Below are 16,046 nucleotides of genomic sequence, written 5' to 3'. Positions count from 1 at the left end.
AGTAACTATTCCACATAGTCTTCATAAACCATAGATGCCTTTTTTCACTTTTTAAAAACAGCTTTATTGAGATAAAACTGACGTGCTTCACCCATTTAAATGTACAGTTCTCTGGCTTTTAGTATATTCATAGATTATGTGCAACCATCACCACAGGCAATTTTAGAACATTTTCATCACCTCAAAAAGTAACCCAGCACCCTGTTTACCCCTTTCCCTCACCCAGCGCTAAGCAACCACTAATCTACATTCTTTCTCGAGAGACTTCTCTAGTCTGGACTTTTATATGAATGGAATGATATAGTGTGCAGTATTTTTTGACTGGTTTATTTTCCTTGGCATAATGTTTTCAAGGTTCATCCATGTTGTAGACTGTGTAAGTAGTGCTTTCCTTTAAGGATCAAATAATATTCCATTTTATGGCTAGAACACTGTTTATATTATTATACATTTGTCTGCTGATGGACCCTGGGGTTGTTTCCATCTTTTGGCTGTTATAAATAGTGTTGCAATAAACATTTCTGTACAAGTTTCTGCATGAGCATATGTTTTCATTTATTTAGAGTATATGCCTAGGAGTGGAATAAATGAGTTATATAGTAATTCTTTGTTTAGTAGTTTGAGGAACTGCTTCTGAAACAGCTGCACCACCATTTTACATTCTCACCAGCAAGGTAAGAGAGTTCTGTGTTCTCTACATCGTCATCGTTTGCTGTGATCAGATTTTTGATCCTAGCCATGCTAGTGGATGTGAAGTGTTGTCTCATTGTGGTTCTGATTTGCATTTCCCTGATGTCTAATAATGTTGAGCATCATCTTCATATTCTTATTGGCCATTTGTTTATCTTCCTTAGAGAAATGGCTGTTCAGATCCTTTCCCCATTTTTAAATTGGGTCATTTTCCTTTTTATTATTGAGTGGTAAGAGTTCTTTGTATATTCTAGATATATATCCCTTGTCAGGTATACGATTTGGAAACTTCCTTTATGTCTTAAAATACATTAAGTTTATGCCTTTGGGTGTTTGCTCTTAATGTTCCCTATTTCAGGAATACTAATTTCTACTCTTCATCAGTTAGTTCCTTCTAAACCTTTTAAGCTTAGTATGCATGTTTACTTCAGTGATGCTACCTACTAACATTATCTAAAATATACTTCTTTCCTTGCTTATCACTCTCTGGTTCCCTGTTTATTTCTCTAACAGCACTTGCACTTTACTATCAGCTTACATATTTACTTGTTCACTGTCTGATGGCCTAGAATGTAACCTCCATGAGACAGCGATGCTGTCTGCCTTAGGTAGTAGGTAATAATAAATATTTACTGAATGAGCAGATGAATTAACATTGGCTTGCTTCTCCCTTTATTTTTCCCATCATCAAACTCTATCTTTCATATCTTTGTCAGTTGGCACTGGGAATTCCTTCCAGGCTAATGTGAAGTAAGTTTAGAAATTTTTCCTCATACCTGAAAAAACCTCTGATCTGATTTATTTTTTAGAGTTTGAATAGCTTTGTAGTCAGAAAGCTCGTTGAGCTCGACTTCTACATGTAGTTTTTATCATTTCCAAAGTGGTGCTTTTACGTTTTCATAGAACATAAAAGGTATGCCTCATTAGCATTACATCTCATTTTTTCACAATTGAAAAAAATAACCAAAAAAAAAAATACACAGCCTTTATCCTGTGAATAGTTTAAATTTAATCTTTCATAGCTTCAGCATCTTAAATTCACTGCTTCCCTACTGCATTTCTACTTATCTGATAGGAAATTGATTTTCTGCCTGGCAAAACATTCTCTTTCAAATACTCTATAAAAGAGTAAGTTCCATGGTAATAATTCCCTTTTAATTGAATGCACCTAATAATATTAAAATCTTTGCAGTCAGATTGTTTAGATATTTTTAATTGGATATCTTTAGATGACATTCCTATTTGAGAAAAGATCATTTTGAAGTTCATATTATATGAGATATAAATATGTCTCTGTAGTTTTGTGGGGCTTTTTTTTCATCAACATAAGTAGATTTTCTCCAATATGTTAAATGAGAAAAGGAACGAGGATATCGTACAAAATTGAAGCAAATTACAATTAGAACTTGCTTTTTACAGTTTGTAAATTTTCAGTTCTGAATGAATTCAGTATAAAATACGTGTTTAATCATTAGGTTGTATGTATTGATTAAATGTCTGTGAGAACCATATTATGTTCTTAGATGAGGACCATGAATCTTAGCCACTATATTAAATTTATATTGCTTGCATAAATGTGGTACTTTATAAAAGCACTAGTAAAAATTCAAACCATTGCAATATTTAGATATTAATATTGGGGGGATGGAAAAGACTTTTTGATAGGTATTATATATTAGCTTGTTTTGAATATTTTACAATTGCAGACTACTGTTTATAAAACAGTCATTGCAGTGTATTTTGGTCAATAAGAAAACTCTTATTAATAGATAAAGTTTCTAAATTAGAGGTGGAGCTGAAGAACAAGAATACCATATTCTTTGTTTCTGGAGTTACGCAGTTTTCAGTGAATGAGCAAGAAAGTCCATGGGTTTTGTAGTTACATTCTTATGATGCCAACATATTTTATCCTAGTTCTCAAGAGTAGGTGATATTACATATTCTCAAGACTATGCTGATATTACTTTAAAGTGTGTGCATTAAAGTATGTTAAAATTTAGCCAGTTTAATTATAAATACTGTTATTTTGTCATTGGAACAATATCCTTATTCTAACAAGACAGTTTTTATTTATTTTGATTTTAATAAATTTTCATGCCCTTAACTGGGTTTAAGTCTCTTCACTGATGCTGCTTCTTGGATAATTTCACTGATGCTGACACTTGGATAATTTCTGTCTTTTCAGACATTAAATCCATGTCCATGTCCTGATGAATTATCATGTCTTTTTAATTTACAAATGGGATGACAATCCTAACAGTATAGATTACACAAGCCTAATAATACAGAATCAGAACTGAAATACGATCTACATAGTTTGTAGAAATAAACCAGAGAAGAAAGGGGAGAATGAAATGACTTAATGACAAGTACATTTTAATAAAATAATGAAAATTGCCCAATTAACAGATGAATACTGGAATTAACAGATGAAGATTGGATTGCTTTCATTGCTAGTCTGATAAATTATTTAGGATTTAGGATTATCACTTCTCCAATCAACTAAAAATAGAATCTCATAGGAAAAACCATAAAAGTGCTTTGAAAAATAGTATGGTACTATATAAAATGTAATGTAACATGATGACAGATACTGTTGTTTGTTCTGCTTTTAAAAGCCGTTTCTGTTATGTCTTGAACATATAGCCAGTCTGTAAATATTTTTGGTGAAGAATTCTCCCTTTTATCAAACACTTCTCTAGGCCTTCATGTTGAGTCAGACGTTTTCTCATTCTTTTTTCTTACTATTCCTAACCTATTCCTAACCTTGGAATTAACATTTAGTCTCTGCAGATAAAGGTAAAGGTAAAGGTGAATTTTATGTGACATCATCCTATTAACTGAGGAAACTGGGAATCTGAAATTATCGTTGCCAATTACTCGCCAATGTAGTACATCTTGAACTGTAGCTGTTGAGATCACATTACTCCTCTAAGCTGTTGAGATACGTAGTTGAAAAATCAAAATCAAAATAAGTATTGTTTTTTGAATAGTAAAACTTCTTATTTTCATGTTCTTTTTACTTTCATGTTAGAAATAAGAACATCTATGGCAATCAGGGGAAATAGATCACCTGCTAGTTTAGGTGCAGGTGATAAGGGAAGAGTAATTTCTCATTTTTTTAAAAACTCCTCATTGATTTCTCCTATACTAAATGCTTAATTGTGGCATATTAAATAAAAGTGAAAGTGATATAATTCCAAAGGGAGGAATAATCTATATAACATACAGATTTCATGTGTTAAGAACCCACAGTTGTTCAAACAAAATAAAGATGTGTAAGAATGTAGATACTCCCAAATACAGAGAGGTACAGAGAACTAATATAGAGAATTTAAGCATATTTCCAATTGCTTCTTGGATATGTAGAATATCAACCACTCCAAAGTCTAACCTTGTTTATTATAATACGAGTAAACTGAAATGCCTATGTTAATGTACATGGGAGAAGAGAAGAAATGGAAAGCAAACATTCCACAGATAAGCTTCAGGATAATAGAGAAGGGTGACCATCTAAATCAGGGGTGTCCAAACTGCGGCCCGCGGGCCAACTGCGGCCCGCAATCCATTTTTAATTGGCCCGCAGCAAATTCCAAAAATACATTTAGTTTACTTAAATAAACCAGGTGAGGCAATACGTACTTCACCTCGAGTGAGTGGCCCGGCTGTTTGTGTATTTTACCGCGTATGGCCCTTGGTGAAAACCGTTGAAAAAAGTTTGGACACCCCTGATCTAAATGAAGCCTTGGAATCTGTTGCTGGTTAGTTTATGTTTATAAAATCTCCCATTTATTTTGTTTCTTTTGCAGCATCTGTTTTGCTATTCTGTATAAGGTGGGCATTGAACATTACTGACTGACATCCTAGGAAAGAAGTACTAGAAGCTTTCTGTGTAAAAAAATGGTTTTTGAATTTATATTGAACTTACATTTTCCCTCCCCTTGAAATTGAGGCTCTGTCTTTTTACATTACCTATAATAATCTTATCGATATAATTTTCTACATAATAGTATTTTGAGAAACAAATTATACAATATCCTCAAGTATGAAAAGATTATAGTTCTCACCGTAATAGAGAGTTTCAGAGGTTAGGTATGAAATATTGTCAGCTATGACTGGTGAATTTTGTAAACCCAGAACTTGATATTTCTTTTTTCCCCATTCCCTCAGTGGTAGTAAGGAATGAGTTTAAAATAGATTTTTTTACTTGCTCTTCCAATTTTTCATAGTTGCCTATAAATCATCATGGTCTGAAGGAACATAGAGAAGAAGAGTACACCCTTCTCTGTCTTACTCCCTAGATACACCAAACCTTTCTTGGGAAAACAAAAGGGCCCTTTTCCATGGTAACTGCGTCATCGCTAGGTATATAATGGATATACTGAGACCTAATTTATTGTACTATACTGTCTCTTAAAATAATAAGTATGGTTAGAAGTATGTGAAAATGATTGCTATAAAAAATATAATGTGGGATCTGAGTAGGGGCTGCTGCCTGGATCGGAGCCCAGGGTTCCATGTCTACAGACCTGCACCTTGACCCCTCCCAGCGCCCGGGCAACGAAATGACTACTAAGAAGTAGGTAACCAGATGCAAAGGTCACAAAACAGTCCATTTGTCATAAAGTAAGATGCAGCTGGGGCTTTTCAATCAGATTAGAACAAAATTGTATCTTTTTCTCAGAAGAGAATTCCACAAGGTTAAGGCATGAAACAAAGAAAACATAGTATTTTGCAGTCTGATTAAACTCCTGATGCTGCAGCAGAGGCTAAGAATATTATTGGCCAGATCTAGTGTTCATGTGGTCTTCTGAAACTAGCCATGGGTAGCTGTCATAGCTGTCCAGATAAAGACACTGTCCCAGATAACCTGCGGAACAAGTTTAAGGTCACTAATGTGGATGGTGATGGGAAAGAGTTAGGTTCTGGCATAATGGAACTTGCAGATACAGACCTGACTTTATACACTCACAAACGTTACTCGGTGAAATGGCACTACCTCTGCCTGCAACTCTATAGTTCTGATTTGAATCTTTTTTCAATTGAAAGTGGTCCACAGTGTCAAACTAAACAAAGAATCTTTGCCTTTAAGTGTGCCCCTGCAGAAGAAGTATTTAACATGTTGCAAGAGATTATGCAAAATAATAGTATAAATGTGGTGGAAAGGAGTAATCACCAGTCAGAATTGGAAGTCCCCAGACCACCTTGAATACCTACAGCTCCAGGGTTTGCTGCTCAGAACTTAACTGCTGGATATCCCTGATATGGAGACACTTCATTCCATCCTCAAAGCAGATGTCCTTCTATAGGCAGTGCACACCTGCTTCAGTAGGTGAAGAATCTACACACCCTTTGCTTCTGATTGAGGAACAAGTACATACCTGTGTCAACGCTACAGGTATGCATGAAGAGTGGAAAAATTGCACAAGCGTGCATATCTCATTAGAGGCGAGGATTTCTAATGCTGAAAGGAACACACCAAAAAAAGAACCAAGTAGTATTGAGGATAGGGATCCTCAGATTTTTCTTGAACCCCAAGGAGTTAGATTTGTCTTAGGTCCAACCCCTAATCAAAGCAATTAATGGAAAAAAGAGAAACTAGAGAAGCTTGGAAGAAATCAAGTCAGTGGAAGAGGTGCAAATAACAGAACGGGACACTGGATATGACAGTGATGAATGAAGACATGCACCCTCTGTTAACAAACTGGTGTATGAAAATATAAATGGGGGTCAGGAGAGGTCGACTGACATCTGCCAGTACCTCAGGTACCCAGAATATCAACAACTGAGCTCAGAAGAACTACATCATTAAACTATGAAAATTTACCATCTTTTCCTTGGGTGTGGGAAGCCTACAAGCTAAATGATGATGAGGATAACAGTAGAGGACCAAAGACACCCATCTCTAAATGGCTACCATAATAATCTAGATCCAGTGCATAACTATGTAAAAACAGAGAATGTAACAGTGCCAGAAAGTGCTCACAAAACATAATATTCAAGGCTTTGGGACTATACAGTGACAGTTTTTAACTTTGATATCAGACACCGAAGTTTAGAACACAGGCAGCTCAATTATATACAAGTTGACTTGGAAGGTGGCAGTGAGTCTAACAACCGTCAGACTCCAAAAACGTCTCCTGCTCCCCTTCCACAGACCCCTACAGGGCTCACAGAGCTGTATGCTGTGATAGACATCAAGAGAACTGCTGCTATGTCCAGTTTGCAGAAAGCACTGCCATGCGATGATGGTACGGCTAGGAAAACCAGATATAATAGTACTGACCTGCCCATGTGACCTGCATAGCATTACATTCTTTGCACCTTTGTGAAGTTTTAAAAAATGAAGACACAAGTGTCTCATTTTCATTTCTAAACACTACTTTTATAGACTGATAAAAAGATTTAAAAATATATATTTCATGTGCTTCTTTAAAGGGAATTAATGTAGAGCAGGTACTCATTAAAGAACACCAGTTTCATTATATACTACTCAGTACAGCAGCATTCCCATTTTCACGCTGCCTATTTAAAATGAGTGGAAGTGAGTGACGTTGCGGTTGATTTTTATTAATATTCTGGACTTATGCATATCATTCATGTCTAAGTCGTGGTTGGCATTTAAAACACTTTATAAATCCTCTTGATAATGTGCATTGCTAACAGATAGCTCTAGGCTTTGAAAGTAGTATTTGTAGCTTCACTATTCATGGTATGTAGCATCTAGCATATAACACGAAGAATCCTTTTGACTTGAGCCGAAACGTACATAAAGGAAATAGAAGTACCACACTTCTTTATATACCAGTCACTTCCTTTGCCTTCAGAGTTACTAGAAAGAGTCTCATGACCGTGAATATGGTTTGCCGTTGATGTGTTGAAAGTCAGGAAGCAGACAAGATTTTCTTTTACTCATCTCATAACATGATTTGAAGGGCATGCCCAGATATCTTAATCAGAATTACAGTAGGCTTCAGAATCTGTAGTCTGTCTCATGTTACTTTACCAAAGACATTTGAAAATCTGAACCATAGTCTCTTGAAAGTGTCTCTCCTATGGATTATTAACAATAACATTGGTTCTGGAGGCATTTGCGCCATTAGATTGCCACTTCCGCTTTTTCCTTTGATATTTGGGATGTCTTATTTTGTTGCTTAATGTCTTTTTCAATTTAAAATGTTAAAATGTTTGTATTTGTATATAGTTTTAAAATTGGAGTATGTGTTTATTGTTGTTGTTTAGTTTGCATTTTTGTCAAATTGTGGTTTTGAAGGTTCACTTGGAACTTCCTGTTATTCTATAACAAGATTGCCTTTGTCCACTACGTATTTACAGTATGTGCTTTTTACTTTTCAAGTTTATAAAAAGCATTCTCTCAATTTTAAATAAAAATAAATAAAGTGAGTTAAGAAAGGCATTATTCAGTCAATGGATAGAGTATCAACCTGGGTACTTCATGGTGAAATATATATAGTTTTAAATTAAATTTATTGGGGTGACATTGGTTAATAAAATTATGCAGCTTTCAAGTATACAATTCTGTAATAAATCATCTATATATTGCAATGTGTGCTCACCACCCAGAGTCAGTTCTTCCATCACCATGTATTTGACCCTCTTTAACCTCTTTTTTCATTTAGCCCTAAGAAGTGAATATTCGTTTCATCACAGGATTGCACCCAAAAAGCAGCCAGAACTTGATTTGAAGATATATTAATGAGGATTTGAATAATTTATACTTTAAAACACTGTAATGATTACAGTTCTTGCAAGTAAATCATTTTATACATGCATATACGTTTAATTAAAGTTTAGTAAGTTCTAATACAGAGTTTATACCAAATTATGACCTATATAACTGCTCATATTTTAGTGACACTACTAGGTGTAGAAACTTTTAGTCACTTAGGTAACTTTCAATTATACCACACACATTTAACATACTCATGTGCATATATAATCAATTTTTATATACAATAGCATGTACCCATTTAAAGAATACAGTTTTAATTTTTACAGATTTATGCCCACATAACTACCACCATAATCAAAATATAGAACATTTCATGAAAGTTCCCTTTTGGAATTCCAGTATTGATAATTTACAGTTTGGTTAAATATCCACTTTTTCTTTGTATTTTTTTCTTTCTTTTTACATTAAAGTTTATTTGGGTGACAAGGGTTGTAAAGTTACGTAGGTTTCAAGTGTACAATTCTGTAATACATCATCTATACGTCACATTGTGTGCTCACCACCCAGAATCAGTTCTCCTTCCATCACCATGTATTTGATCCCCTTTACCCTCATCTACCACCCCCTCCCTCCCTACCTTCTGTTAAACACTAAACTGTTGTCTTTATCAGTTTTTGTTTCTTCATTCGTTTGTCTTGTTCCTTTGTTGCTTTCAGTTTTGTGTCCCACATATCAGTGAAATCATATGGTTCTCAACATTTTCTGTCTGATTTATTTCTCTTAGCATAATAATCTCAAGATCTATCCATGTAGTTGCAAATGGCACTATTTCATCTTATGGCACAATAGTATTCCATTGTGTTTGTATTTTTTTTATCCTTAAAAATAGCTGCTTTAAAATCTTTGCTAGTTAATTGTGTCACTTTAGTCCTTTCTATTAATTGATCTATTACTGGTTATGATTCACACTCTTTCCTTTTACCATGCTAGTGATTTTTAATTGAATATTGGGTATTATTAATTTTACGTAGTTGAGTGCTACATTTTGTTGCCTTTCTTTAAAGAGTAATGGACATTTTTTCATATGCAGTTAAGTTACTCTTGGATCAGTTTGATCTTTCAAAGCTTTACTTTTATTTTTTCTGTTAAAGTGGTTATAGAATTGCCTTTATTTATGGCTAATTAACTGTATTACTAAGGGGTGACTTTTCTGACTCTGTGGAATACCCTCGTAGTTAAGGAGGGCCCTTCACCCTGTTTGGAACTTGGACATCTCTTAGCCCTGTGCATACTCTGGGAATTCTTCATTGTACAGCTGCTGGCTGTTTTTGTTCTTTTTTTGTTTGTTTGTTTTTGTTTTGGTTTGGTTTTTTTTGCCTAGCCTTGTGGAGTTTTCACTCCTCACCTGCACAGCTGATTATTTTGCAACCAACTTGACAAAGAAACAGATTTCTGAAGTTGTTTCACTGCCCTTCCACTCCAGTGCTCTGATCCACAGGTCTTAGCTTCCTCAGTACTTCTGCAACTTAACTTCTGTCTCTTCATTTCAGCAAGATTTCTGTGGTGTCTCCCTTTCTGCATAGTGATCTTTCAGGTACCTACAAAAAACAAACAAACTAACAAACAAAATAAACTGAAAAACAGGGCCAATTGGGCAAAGCTTACCTCATTAGTTTCCCTTTTCTTAGACATGACAGTCCTGTACTGACTAATAGCCAATGTCTGAAAACAGTTTCTTTGATACATTTTATCCAGTTTTTGTGGTGTTTACAGCAGGAGGGCAAGTCTGTTCCCAATTTCTACATCATGATCAGAAGGAAAACTGTTTTTTAATTTTTTGTGTGATTAGAAACAGAGAAATTTTGGGAAACATGTCGTTCTATGATTCTATGTATCATTCACATTTCTTCTCACATAATCATTAATTTAGAGTTAGTGTATTTTTGTGATACTATTTCTGTGATTCCATTTCCCCTTGCCTCATTTTCTATATACTGGACCTTTTCTGGACTTAACACCATTGTCCTCTCTCTGGATGTTCATACGTATTCTATACAAAGTCAGGTAGGAAAAATGTATGGTAGGTGAATTTGGGAGAAGGAATGGAAAATCTTGGCTTAGCCTAGTTGTAGGCTGTACTTTCAAGTTAGCCTGTTTTTAGGTATATTCACATTTTGTAATAAGAGCAGTCAGGAGAGACCTTTGGTTGTTTGTCTTGATTTGTGATTGAGTAGGTTTGTTCAGATCAGGGAAGATATTTGTACGTCCATGTGGCAGCAGACCCAGATAATAGTGCCTAATTTACTTGTTTCAGTGCTAACACTGATATTTTGAACTCCATTTATCTACTTGTATCTACTTTTCAGTTGGCCCCAAATTTGGATTGGGAAATAAAGGAATTATTGTTCCCCTCAAACATAATACCACAGATACACATGGTTTTCAGTTAACATTACATCAAATTACTAAATATTTTTAACTTCAAGGAATGCAAATTGGCAAGCTCACACATTGATGGTTGAGGAAAACTTAAATCAGAAGTATATGAAGAATACAAAATTTTCTCTCTAGGAGTCTTGTAGTCACTCTGTCAGCAGTTCTTTGGTGCCTCAAGTCCAATCCACGTACATAAACTGGGCCCTTAGTCCTTCTGCCAATAGGCAGATTCAGTGACCACCACATCGGCCACATCAGTGCTGCTTACAATTGTGGTGCCTTGTGCTCTTTTCTTTAGAATGAGGTGATGAAAAAGCAACACAGAACAGCAGATGTGAAAGAAGCGGAGAGCAAGAGGAGGGTGTAGAGTGAGAACGGATAACATCGGAGTTTTAAATCGCAGGTCATTTATGAAAGAGCTATGTGGACATCTATCTTGAAGGAGATAGTAGTGGATTTAAAATATAGGGTTAGACGTGGATAAAAAAGATGACATAGGGAAGGAAATAAGATGAAAAATAAGCCAACTTTATTTGTCTTTGCAAGCATATGCCAGTAGTGATTCTTATTAGGCTCTAAGATGTTTGTTCTTGGGAAATGAATAATGCAGATATTCTAAATGGAAACTATACATCTTCCATTTTAATGCTCTTGAATTAAGTCTTTTATCTAATTCGTATCGAGAAACATTGAACATTAAAACTTTGTTATTAATACTTTTCAACAAAATTATCAGCTCTAAAGTTTCTCGAGTTTAGATGAAAGGTTTTGAGAATTTTTTATTAGAAAGAAAATTTTCTCCTTTGATTTAATCAATTTAATTTTCCTGCAGTTACTCCTCCTGATTGAAATTATGTATGAAATATTACAGGATAATTCTGATCTTGGTATTCAAAGACAATATATTAGATTAGTACTAATATCAGAATTATACATTCTTTCAATAGAATTATTTTTGGTTTATGTATATATTTGTGTGAGTATGCATGTATTTGTTATATTTATTTGTATATCCGTGTTTGTACAGAAGATCTTTGATATGAGGTTTTTTTAGTGACCTAAATGTAAAATAGGGAAATATTTACATAAATTATGATTTATTACTTAATCATATAATTTTATATACAGAGGGTACCAAAAAAAGTATACACATTTTAAGAGAGAAAAAAATGATGAAAATTGTAATACTCAATGTATACCGAAAGCAAAAGATGAATACAAGTCACGTTTGACTTCTGTAATTACAAGAGGTGCTCAAAGTGGTTATCATCAGCGTCCAGACTCTTCTGATTATGACAAACTACTCTTTGATCAATGATGACCGAAGTGTCCACTTGTATACATTTTTTTAGCACCCCCGGTGTAATAATCATGCAGACTGTGTGAAGATACATAGCTGTATTTTAGGGCTTAATAAAACCAATTTACATCATAGGAATGATATGTATATCTTGATGACACAATTGTAATCTGTGTGTGTGTATATGTGTATGTGTACATATATATATACACACACACACACACATACGTTCACATACGCTCCACAATGTGTAAGTTTCATGAGGGCAAGTGACCATTGTCTGTCATGATTATTATCACTTCATAGGAAGAACTCCACACATACTTATTGAATGTAATTTTACAAAGATTAGGTAGAAAACTAAAATCAAAATGGTTTTGTATGGTTGAAAGATTAATTTATAAAACTTATAAGAATAAGGACTTGTTTTATTAAAATTTTATTCATTTTAAGAAAAAGGCAGAGTTGGTTGAAATCCTCTGTAGTACCAAATTGACCACTGGTATTGTAGTGGAGGGATTCATCAACCCAAAGTATAGCAAAAGTGGATGTATTTTGTAGTTACTGTTCCCAGACCACATCTTTGGACAGAAGCAATCATGTCTTTGACCCTTTATATTCAAGAGGTTCCTGTTCCCATTTTTCTCCTGAAAATTGCCTTTAATGAAAGTGGTAAAGGTATGAATTCATATGGCTACTTATGCCCCCCCCATGCTATTCTAGAAAATAAGAGAACATCTTTGCCGTTTTTTCTCCCCCTTAAAGTATTACTTACGTGTATATGTGAGATTATATATATATATATATGTATATATATATATGTATGTATGTATGTATACTTATGCTTGTTTTAAATGACACCTAAATCCTCATATTCTTCTTTCCCCCCCTTCTTCTGCCTCCCTCCCCCACTCCAGTTCGAGCCGTTGTTTCTCAGTCTAGTTGTATAGGACACAGCTCACTGACCCATTCTGGTATTATGAGCCTTGTGCTCCACGCTGGCTGAGGCAGTCGGTCGCCACCTTGGCATTAGGAGCACGGTGCTCCAACCACCTGAGACACTGGGCTGGCCCATATTTTTTATAGATGTTTCCTAATACAAAATCTTATGGGAATAAAATTAAATTGGAAGGTGAAAAAAATCTCGTGACTACAATTAAAATTATAATGGAAAAATAAAATTAGATGAAAGCTGCCATATATTCATGAAATTGTTTAGAAAGAAAAGTTATATTTTAGCCATATTCTTTCAGCACCAATCATTATTTTAAATATAATTTTTTTCAGGAGAGGAAATAAATTATTGACTAGAGAATTTCTACACTTATGCTTTCTTTTTGCTTTTACAGAAATGAATAAAATTGCACCTGATTGTACATGAAGAATTAGTATAATGTTCACATCAGTCCAGCAAAATTTTAAGCTAAATCATATAGTCAGTAATGAGTCATGTTGTATAAAGAAGAATATTTAAGAATTATGGTTATAAATCAATCCATGTCATGAGCTTTTAATAAATCAATAATCCATTTTTATAAGATTATAATAAATGTAAATAGCAATTGAAGGTGTAAGACGTAATTACAGAAAAATATGTTTTCCTTTGAAAGCCATGTATAGTCTGTATTTTTTCTAGACTTTGTAAGTTTACATGCTTATCATTAATCTTATTTTTCAGTGTATCTAGCATGTCTTATAATAATATATGCTGTCTCTCTTATTAGACAATGATCTTGGGAAACTTTTATTACTCTTCAAGATGTCTGATAAACAAACTGAGTGGATAGAAAACTGCCGAAGCCAATTTTGCAAAATGATGAAGGCCAAACCTGCTGTAATCAGTGGAGATGGTGAGTGCTTTGGTAATTTTTTGTGATTTTATTTTGTATGAAAATTATATTAATAGAAGCTGTATTTCTGGAAGATTAGTACCAATATGTCTAGGATACATAATACTAATTCCAGAATTTCATTGACTTCTGAGAATCTCTGATGCTGGAGAACAAAAATTAAAATCTGAGAAATTACAAAGCTTTTCAAAAAACTAAGAGCTCTTGGTAAGCAAAACTGAAACACTACTTTACTTTTCCCAGTTAACAGTTTTGCTTGGTTTCACCAGCTTTCACCTGAATATACCATACTGCTATATTTTTGGAAAATTATTGAATTTTTTATTGACGGATTTTGGAATTCTGCCACGTCCAGCAAAATAAATTGAATGATTCCTAAGGAAATTTTGTTTTGAGGGTATGGCTATATTTTCTTTCTTTCTTTTTTCTTTTTTAATTAAAATTTATTGGGGTGACAATGGTCAACAAAACTACATAGGTTTCAAGTGTACAATTCTATAATACATCATCTAGAGGTCTCACAATTAAGTTCGCAAACCTGTTGCAACAATGTTGCTAACCTTTTTTGATATGACAGGGATTATTCATTATGAATTTGTACCAACTGGACAGTTCACCAAGTTTACTGTTTGGAAGTGCTGAAAAGGTTGTGTGAAAAGTTAGACGACCTGGAAGTTTTCACCAACAATTCATGGCTCTTGCATCACGACAATGTACCAGCTCACACGGCACTGTCTCTGAGGGAGTTTTTAGCCAGTAAACAAACCACTGTATTGGAACACCCTCCCTACTCACCTAATCTGGCCCCCAATGACTTCTTTCTTTACCCAAAGATAAAGGAAATATTAAAAGGAAGACATTTTGATGATATTCAGGACATCAAGGGTAATATGATGACAGCTCTGATGGCCATTGCAGAAAAAGAGTTCCAAAATTGCTTTGAAGGGTGGACTAGGTGCTGGCATTGGTGCATAGCTTCCCAAGGGGAGAACTTCGAAGGTGACCATAGTGATATTCAGCAGTGAGGTATGTAGCACTTGTTCTAGGATGAGTTCGTGAACTTAATTGTCAGATCTTCATGTATTGCATTATGTGTTTACCACCCACAGTCAGTTCTCCTTCCATCCCATATATTTAAACCCCTTTACACTAGCAAACAGGTTGTTTTATATTAAGATATTTGAATGTACATTCATTTCCTAAAATCATCCTTTTATTCATATTATTTTGAGTAACGAAGGTATAAGACAAAAGTTTTAATGTAAATATAAGTTAGATTCTTCAAAGCTATAATTTAAAAGTAATTGTCTACTTTATCAGTGACGCTTTATGCTTTTCATATTTGTATCGTTGGTTGTAAAATTAAAAGTGGGAAATAAAAATAAGGTTATATATTGTTAGTTGAAGAAATTGTATTTTAGAGAATAATGATATATCTATGGACAAGAAATCAAACATTTTCAAATTATGATGTAAAATGAGCAGTTAAACTATATTTTACCTTTAAATATTTATAAAGTATCTATAATAAATATATATTCATCATTGGTTGCATAATAGAGAATATTTACAACAGACTAGCAGTGAATTTTTTACATACCAAAAGGTAGAGAACAAATTGAGAAAGCAGAAGCTTGGTACAATGTTTAGTTTAAACACAATAATTATACATGTAGTTCCTTGTCCTCGCAATAGGGATAGTGATGAGACAAAAGAGAAAAGTCACCTATTCTACCATTATTCATGACTATGAAACAGGATAAAGAAGTAGAACTTTACCATTAAAACTGTTCCATTTGGAATTTTGGGGCAGCTCCCACAAGTGTTGACCTCCATGGTTCGTTATCCTGATAGCGTGTTCACCATTAGATTGCAAGCACCTCTCAATGATAGATCTACACCTCTGCACAGCACGGTCTAGTAGCTTGCATCAAACTCTGTTACTCTTTACAGAAAATTTCTAAGATAATCTACATTTTATGAATAAAGAAACTCAGGTCTAGTTCATGTGATGAAACTTACATTCAGCCTCAAATTTAATTATCATGAAAAATAATTGTCATGAAAAAAGTACAAG

At 34.1% G+C, this 16,046-nt stretch overlaps 1 protein-coding gene and 1 pseudogene across 3 annotated transcripts in view; both read left to right on the top strand.

Annotated features, from left to right (window-relative positions):
- The window catches only part of TBC1D32 (TBC1 domain family member 32), a 179,405-nt gene that overhangs the window by 125,435 nt on the left and 37,924 nt on the right, over positions 1-16,046 (top strand). For all 3 annotated transcript variants that reach the window (XM_033093945.1, XM_033093938.1, XM_033093931.1), the window contains exon 27: positions 13,844-13,969. In XM_033093945.1, the coding sequence (XP_032949836.1) occupies positions 13,844-13,969 (126 nt within the window). The remainder of the gene's footprint in view (positions 1-13,843; positions 13,970-16,046) is intronic.
- LOC117015345 (fibroblast growth factor receptor substrate 2-like) lies at positions 5,513-6,988 on the top strand (annotated as a pseudogene).

The sequence above is a fragment of the Rhinolophus ferrumequinum genome, chromosome 3 (genome assembly GCF_004115265.2).
Source record: "Rhinolophus ferrumequinum isolate MPI-CBG mRhiFer1 chromosome 3, mRhiFer1_v1.p, whole genome shotgun sequence".
Classification (NCBI taxonomy): domain Eukaryota; kingdom Metazoa; phylum Chordata; class Mammalia; order Chiroptera; family Rhinolophidae; genus Rhinolophus; species Rhinolophus ferrumequinum.
Note: the sequence above shows the minus strand (reverse complement) of the source record. Positions and strands in the feature narration are given on the sequence as shown.